The following is an 18,359-nucleotide window of genomic DNA, read 5'->3' on the forward strand; positions in this document are numbered from 1 at the left end:
TGGAAGAACATGAATCCTATAAGAGCAATTATAAACAGTTCTGCTACTACTACTATAGAATTAGCTAACATTTACTAAGTACTTATTTTGTGCCAGCCACTTGACTAAAGGCTTATGTGTATTATTACATTTAATCCAAACCAGCTTGGAAAGGGAAAATGGGGAAAATATAATGCATTTTAATGTCGCTTAAAAGTTAGTTCAGTTTTGTATTGTATTTCATTTATTTGTATTTCTGGTCTTTGGAGAGACGATGTGCACTGTCTGAGTGGTGGGAGTGCAGGTGGGGAGGCTCAGAGGCAGCAGTGAGGAGGGGGGCTCAGGAGTTGCAGTGGTGGGTCTGACCCCCGACCACACCATGCATTAGCTGCACGATCCACACAGCTACCACCTTGCGTTCCACTTCTCTCATTTGTAAATGGGGAAAATAATATTATGCACTCAAGTCGCAGGGTTGCTAAGGGACTGAAATGAACCAAATTTCTGACACGTAGCCCTCAGTAGATGTTATTGTTTTTGTTAGTATGAATCTCTGCGTGACTCTTTAAAATGGAGGTTCATCTGCAGTTGTGGGGGACTCTACCCACAGCTGAGTGGCGTTGGTGGTACTGCAGGGAGATTCCAGCTTCGGCCTCTGTAGAATAAGGACCTGATTAGTGTGCTGTGGCTCCCCAGTGCTTTGAAGGAAAGGAGTGAGAAATTACTGGGGTAGTCTATTCTTTCACTTTCTTCTTTTTTTCCTCTCTTTGCTTTCTTTCAAGAGAGTGACAATCATTAACCCAGAAGCTGCCACACCAGGCCAGGAAGCTGTACTCTAAGGAGAGGCGTGACCAATTTCCAATCACTTGTAATTACACTGAAGTTCTCTGGTCTCTTTCCACTTAAAAACCCTACGTGTGAGGGCCCGAATCATCATCATTACATTTAAAATCCAACATTTAATTCCCAGCAATGGAAATTACAAATAATTGTATTTCAAATTATAGTGGTTCATAGTGGTTTTATTTTTTTTAGCTCATTATTTTTCAAAGGTCTTCTGGAGATATTAATTCTTTTTTTTTTTTTTTTTTTTTTTGAGACAGAGTCTCTCACTTTGTTGCCCAGGCTAGAGTGAGTGCCGTGGCGTCAGCCTAGCTCACAGCAACCTCAAACTCCTGGGCTCGAGTGATCCTTCTGCCTCAGCCTCCCGGGTAGCTGGGACTATAGGCATGCGCCACCATGCCCGGCTAATTTTTTTTTTTATATATATATCAGTTGGCCAATTAATTTCTTTCTATTTATAGTAGAGACGGGGTCTCGCTCAGGCTGGTTTTGAACTCCTGACCTCGAGCAATCCGCCCGCCTCGGCCTCCCAAGAGCTAGGATTACAGGCGTGAGCCACAGCGCCCGGCCTGAGATATTAATTCTTTATTCAACAAAATAGTTTCCAGAATAAGTCAGCATTAGTATCAATGTTGTGAATTCTGGTGCTACAAAGAAGGAAGCTTCTTTCTATAGATGTAGATGTAGCCAAAGGTGCTTTGGGTCACAATGTATATCTCTGAGTTTCTCTTAAGGGCCTGCTGCATATCCTCTGGGCATGGACATTTACTCTGGTAAAGCTGGTAAAGAGATATCATTGGGAATTTTTAGATATAAAAATGTCTATGTCTTATTTTTTCCATATTTTCCAAATATTAAGTAGAATATGTGGATAGTAGGAGCTCTGATGTTTAACTTTGCCAATTTGGTGATTTTTTGTGTACCTGGGAGAGACAGCTGGTAGTGCGGCATAATTGTGTGAATGCCATTGGTACTATTGGAGCTCTGCCTTGCTCTCTAGTTTTCATACTTTGGAAGGTCCTTCTGCCACTTGAGGGCCTGAAAATATGTATTTATTGGCTAATCTTGAACTGTCAGGTTGGGTTTAGGGGCATATAGGTTCGTGGATACTCCTTACTCTCATTCTTATAAGGGGTCCTGTTCGTTAGAGAACCTAGTGCTGAGATAATTAGAAACATGATTTTATCAGTGGTAAAAAAGTAAAGTTTCACTTCCCAAGAGGTCTTTGATAGAAGAAAGATAATACAAATAAGTTAACATTTTTTAGCTTCCTATGGGTCAGATACTTTGCCAAGCAGTTTGTGTACAGTGATTCATTTAATCCTCTCAGAAACTCTGGAAGACAAAGCCTATAATTATTCACACTTTCAGATGACAAAACTGAGATTCAGAGAGGTTAAGGAAGGTATCCAGGCTACACACCTAGAAGGTGATGGAGTTGTGAGTGGAACTTGGATCCTTTCACTTCTGCCTCACGAGCAACAAGATTTAAACTAAACAGGCTGATGTGATTTTGATAGACCATTTGTTTGTTCCTACAAAACTTCCTTTTTCCTAATTGACATTGCATCTTTAGGTACTGTGCATATTCCTAGCTTAAACTTATAGTTTTCTCAGACCTGTCAGCTTAAAGCTTTCATCCTTGCTGTAAACTTCAGGCTTAAAGTTAAGTCTGCACTTAAACAGATAAAGTATTGGTAGCCTTTATTCTCTCTATTGATGGTGTTAGGGTCATCTTTCTGTCTGTTGTTCTGTTTATTTTCTCCATGGTTAGAAAAGCAGGGTTTCTCTACACTGTTCCTTCTTATATATGTGATGAGAAAAATATAAAGTGCCCAGGTTCTTCCTATGACTTTTTGTTTAAAAAGAATAAGGGCGGAGCAAAATATGTTTTGCGCACTTGCCCCTGTGCTTGTGTTTCAGCCTGTTTTCTCCACCCCTATTCAAAATCAGTGCACAAAGAGATTCTAAACCAGGGGTTATGAAAGGGTCCCGGGATAGAATTCATAGGGTCTATACACTTTGATAAGAAAATACTTACATCTACTTGAAATTGCTTAAAAAAAAAAAATAAATAAAAAAAAAAAAAAGAAAATACATTACACCTTTATTTTCACTAACCTGTGGCTGAAATTCATCATTTCCTTCAGTTGTGTTGTAGACCACAAACCACAGTGCTATTAGTGGTACCTGTGATTGTTCGCAATAGAAATTACAGATATTAACGTAGCATTTTACAGTGTTAGCAGATATCTCAAAATACTGTTTATATTTGCCACTTCTTGGATGTTATAGTAGTTGATAGGCTTATGCTAGATCCTGTTATTTAGTGTATTAATAAAGAAGCCTGTGTATTCCAATACAAGTATGTAAATATTTTGATAACTGTATTTCAACATTATTGGTTTCTTTTATAATCCTATGTACTTAAATTATGCATTTTCAAACATTATTCTGAGAATGGGCTCCCTTTGTTTTACCAGATTTACAAACAGGATCATAACACAAAAACATTGAAAACTCCTGCTCCTAGATCTAGGTTACTCCATGTTATTTTCCTAAGGAAGTCAGTTTCTTAGGGTAAAAGTCTATAAGGATGATAGTTTCTTGTGAAGGTTTAGCATATTGTAAAACATACTAAACATAGCAAAAATCTTTTTAAGAAAAGATCAGAAAACATGAGTTTTTTAAAAAAGATTAGAAAACCTGAGTCTTTTCAATAAGTAGAAATACATAACAATGTTATAAATTTTGTATAATTTTTAAATAATCTTTCCACAAAGCTGGTCTCTTTTGACCAAAAAGAAAGCCAGTGTCGATTAGAGAATGATCTCAGAAATTGCACAATTTGGATTGTGCCCAGATGGTACATTCACCTGTCTAACTGGCGGACCTAAAATGCTACTACCATTGGAAATCAATCTCCTCACTGTTTGCATTTTATGAGATTCACTTTGATCTCTGTTTTGATAAATTTCAGCTTTAAATTGCACCTGTGTTATTCTTTTAGGCTTTGGTGTCATTTTTTAAAGGGTAAATTTTATTGAAGACTAACATACATTCAGAAGAGTGCATGTAGCATAAGCATACCTCTCAAAGAATTTTCACAACTGAGCACACAGGTATAACTAGCACTCAGATCAAGAATTTAGTGTCATTTTTTATTCTACTGTTTATAAATGCTATATATATATATATATAAATGCTATATATATGTATATATATATAGCATTTTATGTGTCTCTTTGATGGAGCAGAGGTTGACCTGCAAAACTATATAGCATCATGCACCTTGCTGAGACTTGATGGAGTCTACCTAAGAAGACCGCAGACTAGTGGGAGGAACACAAGCTTTGGCTCAGCTTCAATCCTGTTTTGACCACACCTGGACTGTGCAGTCTCTGACAAATGACATAATCTCTCTGAACATCAGTGCACTTATTGATGTAAATGAGAATGAAATGTAAAATAAGGATAAGACGATAATACTCTTATGATTGCTAATAATTCAAGAAAAATAAAATTAAGAATGTCTAGTGTATATATAAGTGAGAAATGAATGACAGATGCCACTATTGGTAACAGCAAACACACCACTAAAACATTCATTCGTGGCCTAGAAGTTTATTATAACAGAGGGGATGGGGGAGACAGTGCATTAATGTAAATTTTCAAAGACTCCTGCACAATTTTTATAGTACATTTAATTTACATGATGTGTAATTTACTACAGAGTGACTGTGAATTTTAAAATAAGAAATTAGGATTTAATTATTATCTTCTTGAATTTCTAAGAAAACGAAACTTCCATTTGCTAAATGAATTTTGTTTCTTCTTTTGAGGCGTTGGAGAAAATTTGACAGATCCATCTGTTATAAAACCTGAAGACAAACAGTAAGTTAATTTATGTGTTATCATTTAGAAAATTGCATTTAACACATTGTAAATGGTTTTTAAAAATAATTTATAAACATATATGTTCCTTGCCTAGATCCTAGAAAGGTTTTTGAGGCAGCTCATGTATATAGACCCAGTATAATAAGATTTTTCAAAAAGCATAGATTAGGGACAGGGGGTAAAAAGAAAACATGGACATAAAATAAGATTAAATCTAGAGTTAAGCTAATACACATAAATGGAAATTATAAGGACCAGTGCAGCAGTCAGAATTTGGTTGCAGATTTGACTCTGAGTGTTCTAGTGGCTGAAACACAAGAAAAATATGGGTAAGCTTAGCCTCTATAGGGTGTGACATGAAAATAATCAACATCACAGGAGAAGCAGTTTTCTTTGTTGCCCTCACAGTTGAGTCATTGCATCTTATCACGGGTGGTATCTTCCATCACGTGCTTATGAAATGAAACTGAGGGCAACAAAGTGTGCTATTGAGTAATAGCAAATCTGAGATGCCAAAACAATGGGGCTTAAATATGAAGTATCAGATTATCTGAATTAATTCGTAGCTGAAGTTTAAATTATATAAAGGGATGAGTCACCCACATGTCCTTGAATTCCCATGGGCATTTTATTCCATAAGCAAGTTTTTGGGAAGATTTGGCAGCAGAGAATCTGAGGTTATGTTCTCCTGTTAATGGTGGAGTAGGAAGAAGGGATGGTGCTAATTAAGCACTGGTCAACATGGCAGACAACAGTGGTTTCCAGACATGAGCTTGCATCATGATCACCAGGAGAGCTTGTTGAAACACAGATTGTGGGGCCCCACTCCTCAAGTTTCTGATTCAGTAGTTTTGGGATGGGGCCAAATAATCTGCATTTCTAACAAGTTCCCAGGTGATTCTGATGCTCCAAAGACCACTCTTTGAGAACTGGCTAGCACACAGCGTTTTTACTTTTTAGTTGTCATAAATGTCTATACTTGATTCCTAGGTGGTAGAAAATATATATAAACTATAGAACTGGGCACTGCCAATATAATACAACCTGAAATTTTTACTTTCCTTCCCCCAGAAATCATATTATGTTCACTGCATGAATGCTCTGTTCTTTTATTTATTTATTTATTTTTTGAGACAGAGTCTCACTTTGTTGCCCAGGCTAGAGTGAGTGCCATGGTGTCAGCCTAGCTCACAGCAACCTCAAACTCCTGGGCTCAAGCAATCCTACTGCCTCAGCCTTCTGAGTAGCTGGGACTACAGGCATGCGCCACCATGCCGGCTAATTTTTTTCTATATATATATTAGTTGGCCAATTAATTTCTTTCTATTTATAGTAGAGACGGAGTCTCACTCTTGCTCAGGCTGGTCTGGAACTCCTGACATCGAGCAATCCGCCTGCCCCGGCCTCCCAGAGTGCTAAGATCACAGGCGCGAGCCATCATGCCTGGCCTCTGTTCTTTTAATGAATGATTTAATCTAAATATGTAGGTTTCTTTTCTTTTTTTTGAGATACAGTCTCTGTCACCAGAGTAGAGTGCAGTGGTGTGATCACAGCTCATTGCAACCTCCAACTCCCAGGCTCAAATGACCCTCCTGCCTTCACCTCCTGAGTAGCTGGGATTACAAGCACGCACCACCATGTCTGGCTAATTTTAAAATTTTTTTTGTAGAAATGAGGGAGTCTCACTGTGTTGCTCAGGCTGGTCTTGAACTCCTGGCCTCAAGTGATCCTCCCACCTTGGCCTCCCAACATGCTGTGATTAGTGGTGTGAGCTACCACACCTGGCTTCTTAAATATGTAGACTTCTATGGAAAGAGGTCCATCTCCTAAAAGTGTATTACACATTTAATTGGACTAGGTGAGCTAGACAAGGTAAAAGTGATCTATATTATTTGTATGTATCTAATTTTTATGATACTTATTTGACTGTGGAGCCCATGTTGTAACCCTTAGGGTATACATAAAGACATTGTTATTTTTCACTTTAGCAGAGCTAAAGTGTTTTTAGTTAAGGATATTATTTCTTCAGTAGCCCTGTGTGCCCAAGAGTTAGTAGTAGGAAACTTGTACTGTAAGTACTTTCTTTATAATTTTGCAGCAAATTTTTTTTGCATATATAATGAACCAAGTTTATGTATACTGTCTATCATTTATTAAATTTTGACCTTGGCATATGTCATTTAATATGACCTGAATATTCCATCTTTTAGAATTTTAAAGTTATATTATCCCACTTGACAGTTGAGTATTTAATTGCATTCCATAGGCCAGTGGGTCTCAATTTCTATTAAGGTCACCTGGGGAACTTAAAAAAAAAAAAAAAAGATGCCCAGGATTGGCATCACATTAGAATCTCTGAAGATAGGGCCCTGATGCTTGTATTTTTTAAAAGTTCCCCATGTGACTCTTTGGGCAACCAGGGCTGACAACCTCTGTCTTACGGCAACTTTTATTTTTTATGACTTGAGGATACTGGTGGGATGGCATCATTGTGGCCTGGTTTTGTGGAGTCACCCAATTTTGGGTGCAGTTGGTCCTCATGGTTAAGAAAACAAGGAATGCTATTTTCTCATGACGCTGGGGAATTACATCTAATTCGTTTGATGAGGCTCACGTTTTTGAATGCCCTCCGTGTTGAAGCCCTTGCTACACAAAGCCCAGGCCGCAGATCAACCACATCAGCATCATCTAGGATGTTGTCAGACAGGCAGAATCTCAGGACGACCCTGAGACCTACTGAGCCAGAATCTGAATTTTCACACGATCCTCAGGTCATTGGGTGTAAATTAAAGTTTGAGAAGCACCGATTTAAGCAAGCCTTTTTACGTAATTTATAATACTTTAGCCTTAGCAACCATGGAAGTAAGCATTTTCAATCCCAGTTCACAAATGAGAAAACTGAAGCTCAGAGAAGATGGTAACTTGCCGAGGAGGAAAAGGGCGTCAGTGAAAGAAAGGGAATGATCCTCTACCAAAAGAGATGTTTTTGTGGTGTGAATTCTAATGCCCATTGTCTAATGCCCATTGTTTCTAATGCCCATTGTCTCTTAACTCTCCCCAAACTTCTGCCTTGGTTATTGGTAGTTTGGGATTATATCTTTTTAGCTTTACTGCCTTGATGGTTTTGGGCATTTGACAAGTATGAGACGATGATGAGATGTTCTTTAGTAAATCTATGTATAGATGGCACTAATTAGCGTTTCCTCGCATGTGGAACCAAGCTACCACCTGCTTTTCCTGTGTTGTGAAAAATCTGGAAAACAGCTACTTGTATTTTTTTTTTTTAACTTGGTTATCTGAGACTGCAAGGCTCTAGGCATGCTGTAGGGTATAGATGCAAATGAATGTCCCTACAACCCCCCTTCCCTCTCCTCTGCACAGGGAGTAGGTGAACCCCTGATATATACATTGGTGGTAATTTTGATCATTTTGTTTTAACTTTCACAAAGCTCATAGAGAGAAATGATTTAGTGTCCCGTTTTTATCTGAGAATCAATGCTAACATCTCTACGTTGGGAGTTTTCGTGCTTTACCGGGAGGGAAGAAATGGCAGGTATGGAATGCAAATGAGTGAAATATTCCCAACAGGGTCATGCTGGAGAGACTACAAAAAAGAAATTCTTCAATTTAAACGACTAAAATAATGCCTTGGTTTTCACTTTATCAGCGTCAGAGAATTCTGGTCTAAATACCAAGTGAGTCTACTTTTTGCCACCTTCAGTTTCACCTTATTGAAGTGGTTCCTTACCAGATGGACCGAGAGAGGGGAATGGTTAATAGGAGGCAGCTTACGCAGCCGGGTAAATACCACCAGAGCTGTACTTTGTCAAAGCGATTGAGTGACCGGGAAAGTTAATCCTGGGTGTCTGCTCACTTTGTCTTCCCAAGAGATTTCCTCCACCTACTCGCCTCAGAGCAAAGAGGCAATCTGAGATCAAACTGACATCAGCCCTCATTCTGAGCTTGGCACATCTTCAGAGCAGCTACTGTTATTCTGCCAAAAGGAAGTGGAAATTGAGATAAATGTTTCAGTCCTCGGATGGAAAAAAGTCCATTTTTACACCCCGGTCCTTTTGAAAAACCGCATTCCTTAGAAGCGAAGTTTATTGTTTCCTTTTGTGATAGTTTGCTTCTCTTTTTTCTTAAGACGTGGTATTTAAGAGCAGTAATTGAGTTCAGATTTTAAAATGTGCTGTTTCCACTCTGCATGTCATTAAAATAAAATATTAGCTTTCGTAAAGTTTCTTGGGAAGTGTTTCTGGTGTGCTGTGTGTTCTGGAAGTGTTTCTGGTTTGCCGTGTTGTGTGGTGTGCAAAGTGTCAAAGTCTGTGGAATAATGGTTGTACCTGATGTGCTAATGGGTGAACATTGATCTTAGAATCTGCCAGGGACCTATTACAGTTATAGAGTATCCCAAATGTGCCCTATATATACTGGGTCTATTTATAATTTTTGTCATCTATGTGGAACATATGTAGTTTACTTCCACAATCACATTATCTAATAACCTAATAATAATCTAATAATCATATTATCTAATAATCCAGTAGTCTTGCCTTTCCAGAAAGAGGCTAGCTATATAGCAGTTTGCAGGGTAGAAAGTGGCTTTTGAAAGAGCCATGACTACTGACTGGATCTAGGGCTTTAGCCTGGTTTTTGTTTTTGAGGATGGTTATTGTAAGAAAAGTATTTGGGTTGGAAACAATGTATATGCATCTTTTTAGAAGGTATGTTCCAATCGCAAATTTCTTTTACTTTATGCCTTACCTTTGGGGTATTCTAGGAGAACATTTGGTAATGAATGTCATTCTCTCACCCCATATGCATTAAAAAGGGTTTTGCTGTATTTTGTCTTAATGTGGTACATGGAAAATTCACTCTTCTATCAGATTAGTGTTGAAATGCGTTTCACAGTAGGTCTCGGAGTTGGGTACAAAGATTTAAGTGCATTTGAATTTTAAATGTGCAAACCTAACATTGTTGCTTCCCCAAAGTGCTCTGTTCTTTGTTGGCTCCTTCGAGTTTACTGGGTTACTACGGGATACTGTTCGGTATCTCAGAGAATCCTAGTTGAGCTCCTTTTTCTTAGCTGTGATCTAATTGGTATTCTGATATTTCCTCTAGATCAAGAGGAATGGTGTTTGGACCAGCCAATTTGGGGGAAGATGCAATTAGAAACTTCATTGCAAAACATCGTTGCAACTCCTGCTGCCGGAAGCTCAAACTCCCGGGTATGCCACCAACAGTTCTATTTTTCTCTAAGTAAATCTCTCATAGAACAACATCCATTGTAACCTGGGATAGAGTAGGAAATCTTAATCACATTTTTATCTCATTCGCAGTCATTCGCAGAGCCTGACTTTCTGACTGCAAAATTTTCAAGTCTCTAAAGGGATTAAAAGGACAGGGATTTACTTTAGGTTCTGCCAAAATGTGATAAAACAACATGGGGCCCGATGCTTGTCACAGTCATTCCAAGGGAAAACTTTCATGGACTTAAATGGGGTGAAATCTGACCGAGGCAGGTCTCTGCCCCTCTGCTTTGGATCCTGCCCACTCCCAGCCCATGCTGCATCGTGTTGCCCACAGCAGTCCTTTTCTATTCTAATCTACCCACTGGACCCTTGGGAGGGTGTGGTATGGAGCAAAATAATGTCCAGCAATTAAAATGATGCTAAAATCCTGCCACTTTAAGCATACATCATAATACTTTTTTTTTTAAAAAAACAATCTGATTCGATAATGTAGTCCACTTTCTCTGAAACCAATATCATCGCCACAGAAAATATTCCTACTATAAAAGCAAGCAGCTGGAAGCCTGTGCCCTCCAAATTGGCAGTCCCAGCTCTGTTGCATTCTTTTCTTTTGTCTCAGAAGGGAGGCTTTCCGTCCGCCTCGGCTTGCTCACTGTTTTTCTTTGGTCGTACCAAACTTGTCCTTAAAATGGGATTTCACGTATTTGAAGTCGAGTAGCCTTTCCTGCCTTCTAATAAATGATCACACCCTGAACTGGAAATCAGTAAGAAAGCACCGGCCGTCATAACCTGGGATGGAGCAGGTGCAAAGTTGTAAGCAAAAGGGGCAATTTCTAGTCTTGTTGGAGTTGGAGATGGGTGAGCTCTTGTGGGCAAGACCTAGCAAAAGACTGGGATTTGGAGCAGGCCTCCAGGCCAGTGGGAATATAGTGTGTCAGCCAGGGGTGATGGGGGGGGGATGGGGAGATCAAAAGAGAGCAGTCAAGGGGTGGGGGGCCGTGACTCTCATGACTGCCACGACTCACTCTTATAAATCACACACCAGGCCTGGGCAAAGAGACCAGCGTGGAGCTGAGCTGCCCACTGGCTTCCTCTCTGGTCAGAAGGAGCCCAGGGAGGGGCTGGGGCTGGGCTGAGGAGCACTGGGGCCTCCAGGTGAGGGCCTTGCAGGAGGCAGGAGCTGGCAGATATCTGAGTCATCTCATGATTGCAGGCTGGAGTCCATCCATGAACTCCACATCCTCAGGCACTGGCCTCTCCCCAGTCTGTACCCTGGACAGGGCAGCCTCCATTCTTAAAGACACAGGGACTACATCTGACCAGCTGGGAGACAGGGAGACTCTAGACATAATTTGCTGCTTCTAACCCTTGAGCCCACTTAGCTGTTCTATAGGATTAAGGTTGAGATAATTTTTTTTTATACTACCCTGGTGAGTATATTCAGTAATTTTTGAGTGAGTAATTCAGTAATTTTTCCATCTCTAGACCTAATTTATGTTTCCTTTCAAAACTTTAGTTTTTAACTAACATTTAAGTAGAAATAAGAAATCTCATTTACTCACATTTGGTAATCTGAACGAAAAAAGAGTTTAGCCTGGCAAACAGGATTAGAGGCGACTTTTCTTTTTTGTTTGATTATGCCTTATTTATTTATTTTTTAAAAGAGAGGCAGTTCAGTGGAAAGGGCATGGGCTCCAGAGCCAGACAGATTGAACTCACATCGCAGTTCTGCTTTTTGCAAGCTATGTGACCTTGGGCTTCAGTTTCTTTATCTGTAAACTGGGCATAATAGCACCTGCCTTAAAGTTGATGTGAGGACTTAATTAAGTGACATGTATATGTTCAGTTGGTTCTTATTAAAATATAGTATGGGCTAGGCATGGTGGCTCATGCCTGTAATCCTAGAATTTTGGGAGGCTGAGGCGGGAGTACTGCTTGAAGTCAGGAGTTTGAGACCAGCCTAAGCAAGAGCAAGACCCGTCTCTACAAAAAAAAAAAAAACATTAGCCAGGCAGCTACTTAGCAGGCTGAGGCAGGAGGTTCACTTGAATCCAGGAGTTTGAGGTTGCAGTGAGCTGTGGTAACACCAGTGCAATCTAGCCTGGGCTACAAAGCAAGACCCTATCTCAGGAAAAAAAACAAAACAAAACAAAACATATATATATATAAAATATGTATTAGCTTATGTCCAGGCAATCCCTATTTACCATTAAAATTAATATAAGAAATATAAGTTTAAGGTTACCAAATGTAATCAATGCTGCACAAAAAGGTGTACATTTAAAGCCCATTTTCCTCCATATCTTTCTCCCAAAAGTTACCCCTATTATTAATGTTTTCTTTTAATTTCTTTTTTCAAATGGAGAAAGGAGGCCTTAGGAAGCATAGGATCTGATAGCTGGATGAAACTTTTCAGGCGGCACCAAACCTGAGGCATAGCTCTTGCAGAAAACTGACCACTGAGATCTGGAGCTGCCGTAGGCTGCCCTCCCCGCCCCACCTGTCCCTCTGCAGTGGAAATGCCCAGTTTCCAGTTTGGCCCCCCTTAACTCTGGCCAGGTTGTGCCTCACAGGGCGTTGCATGTTGAATCCCTGCCCTGTCAACAGTGCCTAAAAAGCATGGGGGCGTTAGAGCCGCCCGTGGGCATTGCGGTGGGAGGAGGCTTGGTTTGGGCACGGCCTGGGGTTCTAGTGCCATGTGTCCATGGCCCGAGGAAGAAGAGACCTCTCTGAACACTTGGCAAAGCCTATAGTCCAATCTAGCTGCATGAACAGTAGCAGGTTCTTGGGGATCCACTCTTAATTACCTTCCTACTTGTCTTCCTTGCAGATTTAAAAAGAAACGACTATTCCCCTGGAAGGATAAACTCCACCTTTGGACTCGAGGTCAAAGTAGAACCAGTGGAGGGACATCCAGCAAGGGAGAGGGCTAGAAATTCCCCAGAAGATCTTACACGACTGTGAAAAGGGGAGAAGCAAGCCGGCCACGTGCTGGCCCCTCCTGCCATGAGCTCTATGGTGACGGCGATCAGTTGACACAACCGTGATGAGTCACGTCTGAGCCTCCGTATGGGACATGCCTTCCGAGCCTCTCTCTGCACATGACCAAGGCATCCCTGGTGTACGATGGTTGGGTTCTCCTAGGTATCGACCTCTGCACTGGGCACTTTGCATCTCCATCCTCAAGTTCCTCGGGAAGACACTTGGACGAGTCAGCCGGGAATGCTGTTCCTTTATACCTCATTGCTTTAGCTGGTCGCTTGGAACCCTCGCAGCCCATGCTGCACGCTGAAGCGTCAGGGGGATGAGTTTAATTTATTTTCTCACTGCATGTGCAGACAGCGCCCCTCCACTGCTATTCATCACCTCACCCCCAGACTGTATTTATGTCTATATGTGTACAAAAAAAAATTATGTGACTTCCCCCTCTCTCCTCTGCACAGCATAGGACTTTGAATAGCAACAATAGGGAAAACAATGGAACGAGGGTGTCTTTGCACAGATTGGAGCACACTCCCGCACAAGCTAACACATAAAAAGTTAGTATGCTGGTGAAATCTAGAGGGGTTTGAGGTATTGTCAGTGAATCATACGATGCCTGAGCATTTCAGGTTTTCCCTGAAAGAAAGGAAAAGGGAAATCTAAAACAAATGCCCTTGCATCTTTTCCTTTTTCTTTTTTTAATAAGAGAACAAAGCTATGAAAAACTGGAAATTCTTAAGAGAGAGTTTCCCTTCCCTTAAGCTCAGGGATATTATCGGTTAGAGTTGACTAAGTCAACCTTTAAAACACCACTTCCTTTTCCACAGTTGCATATATAATATTGCGGGTTAAATTACCCTATGTCAGGAAGATATGATTGCAGACTGAAAACAGGCTTCCCAGGTGTTTGCTTCCTTCCAGGTGCGGAGTTCCCATGCCTTAAAGAGCGCTGTGTATATTTTAAAGTACTGCCTGAGAACATGTTGCCAGTTTCCCATGAAGATCTCCCGGAAGCTACACTGAGTAGCATGTTTGGGGGATCAGTCGTCCCTCTGGCATGCTGTGTGGGGGGGTTGCCCTACCTCTGAGCAAGCATGAACTTTTCACACAAGGAGAGGTGGAGGGCTGGGAACCCTCTCCCCTCTCCTCCTGTATCTGTCTCACTCTCTCTCTCATTTTTTTTTCTTTATTATAAGGTGCTCCAATCTACCAGCAGCAAACCTCCTAGGCTTGAAAATTTTCAACTGAACCGTTATCTTTGGTCCTTATGTTGGCTGAATTGCTGCTAAACCTGCTCTTATAATCTACACTCCTGCGTTCTTCGCTTATGCTTTGGAGGAAATGTTGCTTAGGGCGATGGAAAACCAAAAATTTAGTTTGCCAATGATTGTGTCTGATTCTTGTAAGTTTGAGTTACCCAAGGGCTAATTTTTTGATTGGCAATGAGGATAAAATTGTTAATACTTTTGGGGGACTTAACAACTTTATCCTTTTCGGTGAATCAGTAAAGAATCACTTGGTACTCATCTCAGTGCTGCGTTCAACTATGGGAAGAGGCAGAGTTTGCCTATCCAAGGGTTGAACTAAAGGCATCAGTTCATTGGTCAATTATTTGTTACCTGCAATGGAACTTGAAAGCAAATACATTTTGATTTCAAATTTCTGTGGTGTGCTGTTTTGTTTTGTTTTAAGAAAAATCAACAGAGTAGTATTTTTAAAAGGCAAATTGCTGGGCAAAGGTCACTGTGGGATTGCTGGCATGCATAAAGTGATGTGATATTCTTGGCTTTAAGTGATTGTGACCACAAAAGGGTGGAGTATTCTTTTATTCAGTCAATTTTATTCAATAGATATTTATTAAGTGCCTTCTCCATACTTGATTAGTGATGAGGATGCAGTGGTGAACGTAGCATTTCTTTGCCCTCAAAAAGCTCTGTCTCATGTTTCTTTTTGCTTATTTTTTGTTCCACGTTTGGATTTCTAGTTAATGCTAAAAACAGAAAAATTTGACTTATGGCCAGATGTCGAATCCAGAGATGTGACCCATACCCTATCTGTCAGTGGGCAGTACTGGGATAAGAGAATTAGGGCAAAGGAGAAGACATAGCTAGGGCTGTGGTTTTAGGAACCTCTGAAGGAAAACAGATTCCATAATCCTCATCTGAACACAAAGCCTGGATCACAGATGGGATCTGCCTCTGGGAACCAGAGAAGTAGCCAGGTTCCAGAGCCCTCTTCTGCAAGCATCCAGGGCATTGGAGTTTCTTTCCAAGAGGCTATATAGGGCCCTGGAGGGACTTCTGTCCTATGCTGTCTTACAGCTTCTTATAGCTCTGGGGAATGGAATTAAATATAGTTTCTTGAGTGTTTCTTACCCTGTTATTATTTTCTGTGGATTTTCAAAACAAGTACTAGGGGATGGCTAAGAATCCCTAACAATCAATCATTGAGTCAAGGCTTTGAAAAAAAAAACCGTTTTTTTGGTGGTGGTTGTTTGTTACTGTTGTTTTAGATGAGACTGATGGTTCTGGTTCTACAAGTCATGGCACAGATGCGCTTGTTATGTCTTCTTGTCCTTCTCAACTGGTCACCAACATCTAGCACAAATCAAGGCACCCAATATGCTTTTGATAATATTTGTTGAAAGAAATAATAAAACTTTCAAATGCTAGTGGATTTCATTCAGTAGGTAATAAATCAGATTTGCATTTTTAATCTAGAAGGAAATGATTACCAATTCCTTAAGACCCAACACAATTCTTTTGATCTCTCTCTGTTTTAATTTTCTGGGAAATAGCTTTTAACAACCTACACCTTGTCTATTGAATTCTCACCCAGTTCTTGCCCTTATCACCATTGGTGATAACGCCAGAGTGCAGTCCTTTACTGGTGACTATTGAAATGAGATGATAACTTCCCAGAAACGGCCTAGAAATAATCATCACTTTATTACCCTTTGAAAAGAAGATTGATAGAAAAGTCATTTGAAAGATGGTTCATTACCATGCCCTAGTATGATTTCTTTACTCACATCTCTCCAAAGCATGAGAAAGGGAGGATTATTCTCTGAGGTCGGAATTTGAAGGCTGTGTGTTTACCTCTTTGAAGTCTTGGTATTTAATTTTCTGTAGTCATTTCTTGGGCAATTTTCTAAGAAACTGGTTGAAGCTAATTTATCATAAGTTAAAGTCAAATGACAGAAAAGATTTTTCCCCTTTAACAGCATTTTATTCCACAGAGGTTAGCTTCTGAAGGAAAATGAGACTTAAATAGCATTTCAAATCTCCAGCCACATGGGTGGGTACACAGAATAGAAAGGATTCTAGAAACCACACTGATTTTTTTATTTGGCACGGTTATTATTTTGTGACTTTTCTTTCTAGACCATGATGTACAGATAAAATACTGTGTTTTTGTGAAACACTCTCTTAAAAATAATTAGGTAAGTTGCTTAATTTTTCAAAGAAAGACGTTTAGTTCTCAAGGGATAACAAGCCTTGGTCTCTATCATTCACAGGCTTTTAATATAACTTTATATAATTCATTTAACCTTTCTGTTAACCCTAATGCTGAAACAGAGATGAAGATACTTACCTTTTCAAATGAAGGTGAATGATAATGAGAGAACATTTATAAAGTTCTTTGAGAATCTCATTTAAAAAAGGCTTCTTGCGAGCATGGTATCCAGTTCAATAAATAATAAGGGATTTTCATTTTTGATATTATGTGATCATTATTTAATGTTTACAGAGGATGCTCAGTGGACCTATTTCAGTATAAACACAAAAGTGATTTCTGTTATTTCTTCCTTCCTAAGGGGAAAAAGCTCATTGCTCCTTTTTTGTTTTGAAACTTAATTAAATAGTTCAAAATTAGGAAACTCACCATTTCACAGTATGTCTTATTTATTTTGCTTTTTGATGGATTTAAGTTTATTCAGTTAATTTCTTTTGCCATCCTTTGCCCAAAGAAAGCCTTCCAGGAGGAAAGGTAAAATCCCAAAGCTGGTTCCATCATGGGTGACATTTTTGGGTATGATAAAAGAGTGGGTTTAGAATCTAGATGCTTGTAAAACTTGAAGTTTTAAAAAAAATTTTAATTAATAATGATTTACATTTTGTTAGTATAGGGCTTAGTAATAAGAACATTCTTGCCTTTAGCTTGCTGGCATCTTCTTTTAGCAACTAACTTCCTTTAGAATTCTCATCTTCTCTTAGTGGATTTTTTCCTTGTGAACCTTTAGAAATTCCATCTGGTAGAGCTGGGCATGACGACTCATGCCTGTAATCCCAGCACTTTGGGAGGCCAAAGTAGGAGGAAGGCTTGAGCTCAGAAGTTTGAGACCAGCCTGGGCAGCATAGTGAGATCCTGTATCTACAAAAAAAAAAAAAATTAGTCATGTGTGATAGGGCATGCCTGTACTCCCAGCTACTTGGGAGACTGAGGCAGGAGGATTTCTTGAGCCCAGGAATTTGAGGTTGGAGTGAACTGTGATCACTCCACTGCATTCTAGCCTGGGCGACAGAGTGAGACCCTGTCTCTAAAAACAAAATTCCGTCTGCTAAATTAGTCACAAAGTCCTCACAAATATTATGGTGGAGACTCTTTTGCTAATGACTGTCTCAAAGTGGCCATAGCCGTTACTTTTTGTTGGAGTGATTTGGGGAAATCATCACTGATGTCATGGGTTTGCACTTTGGCTTCGATGAATCTTTTGCTCTGTGTCCTATTGGTCACTGCCCATAGGGCATGGAGCCTCAGGATGCTTTGGTGACCAAAAGAAACCCTCGGTGTGTTGCCATGTTTCGGAATTCCCTATTCAGCTTTGAAATTTTTTTGGTAAGGACTTGGAGAGGAGAGAGCTGGCAACAGCAATGAAGGGGAGGACGAGAAGTAATGGTCAAGTGCATACGACTGCTATGGGTGATGTTAGAGGCTGTCATGGATGGTGGCAGGATTGGTGAATTGTTTTGCTGAGGAAGTCCAGAGTGATGCATTCTGGAAGACTACATGTATGTTGCAGATGAAAACCAACATGGGCTAGGCTTCGTAAGATGGGATGTTTGCCTACCATTAAAGGGCTTTTGGGGATATCTTAACAGACAGGGTGGGAAGAGAAGTGTGCTGGTGATTTGTGGTTTATGTAACTGTTTGGTTTATATCCTATCTAAGAAATATTTTTTGAGCCTTACCACATGTAGTGCCCTGACACTAAGGTTAGACTTATTAGATAAGATACGTTTCTGTCTTCAAGGATCTTCAAGACAGTTAAGGAGATTACAATATATTGATCTGTCATTGCCCAGCAATTATAATCCTTGTAATGACAACTTTTTATTATTACTGTAGGTAACATGTATTGAACAGTCATTATGTCCTAGGCATTATGTGCTAGGCATATGT

General features: G+C 39.9%; 1 protein-coding gene across 1 annotated transcript in view; it reads left to right on the forward strand.

Moving 5' to 3' along the window:
* The window catches only part of TRPM6 (transient receptor potential cation channel subfamily M member 6), a 162,915-nt gene extending 148,300 nt beyond the window's left edge, over nt 1-14,615 (forward strand). The window contains exons 37-39 of the mRNA XM_012759807.3: nt 4,665-4,716; nt 9,844-9,950; nt 12,805-14,615. Coding sequence (XP_012615261.2) covers nt 4,665-4,716; nt 9,844-9,950; nt 12,805-12,938 — 293 coding nt within the window. The 3' untranslated portion in view covers nt 12,939-14,615. The remainder of the gene's footprint in view (nt 1-4,664; nt 4,717-9,843; nt 9,951-12,804) is intronic.
* Nucleotides 14,616-18,359: the final 3,744 nt, after the last annotated feature.

Source organism: Microcebus murinus, chromosome 12 (genome assembly GCF_040939455.1).
Source record: "Microcebus murinus isolate Inina chromosome 12, M.murinus_Inina_mat1.0, whole genome shotgun sequence".
Taxonomy (NCBI): Eukaryota; Metazoa; Chordata; class Mammalia; order Primates; family Cheirogaleidae; genus Microcebus; species Microcebus murinus.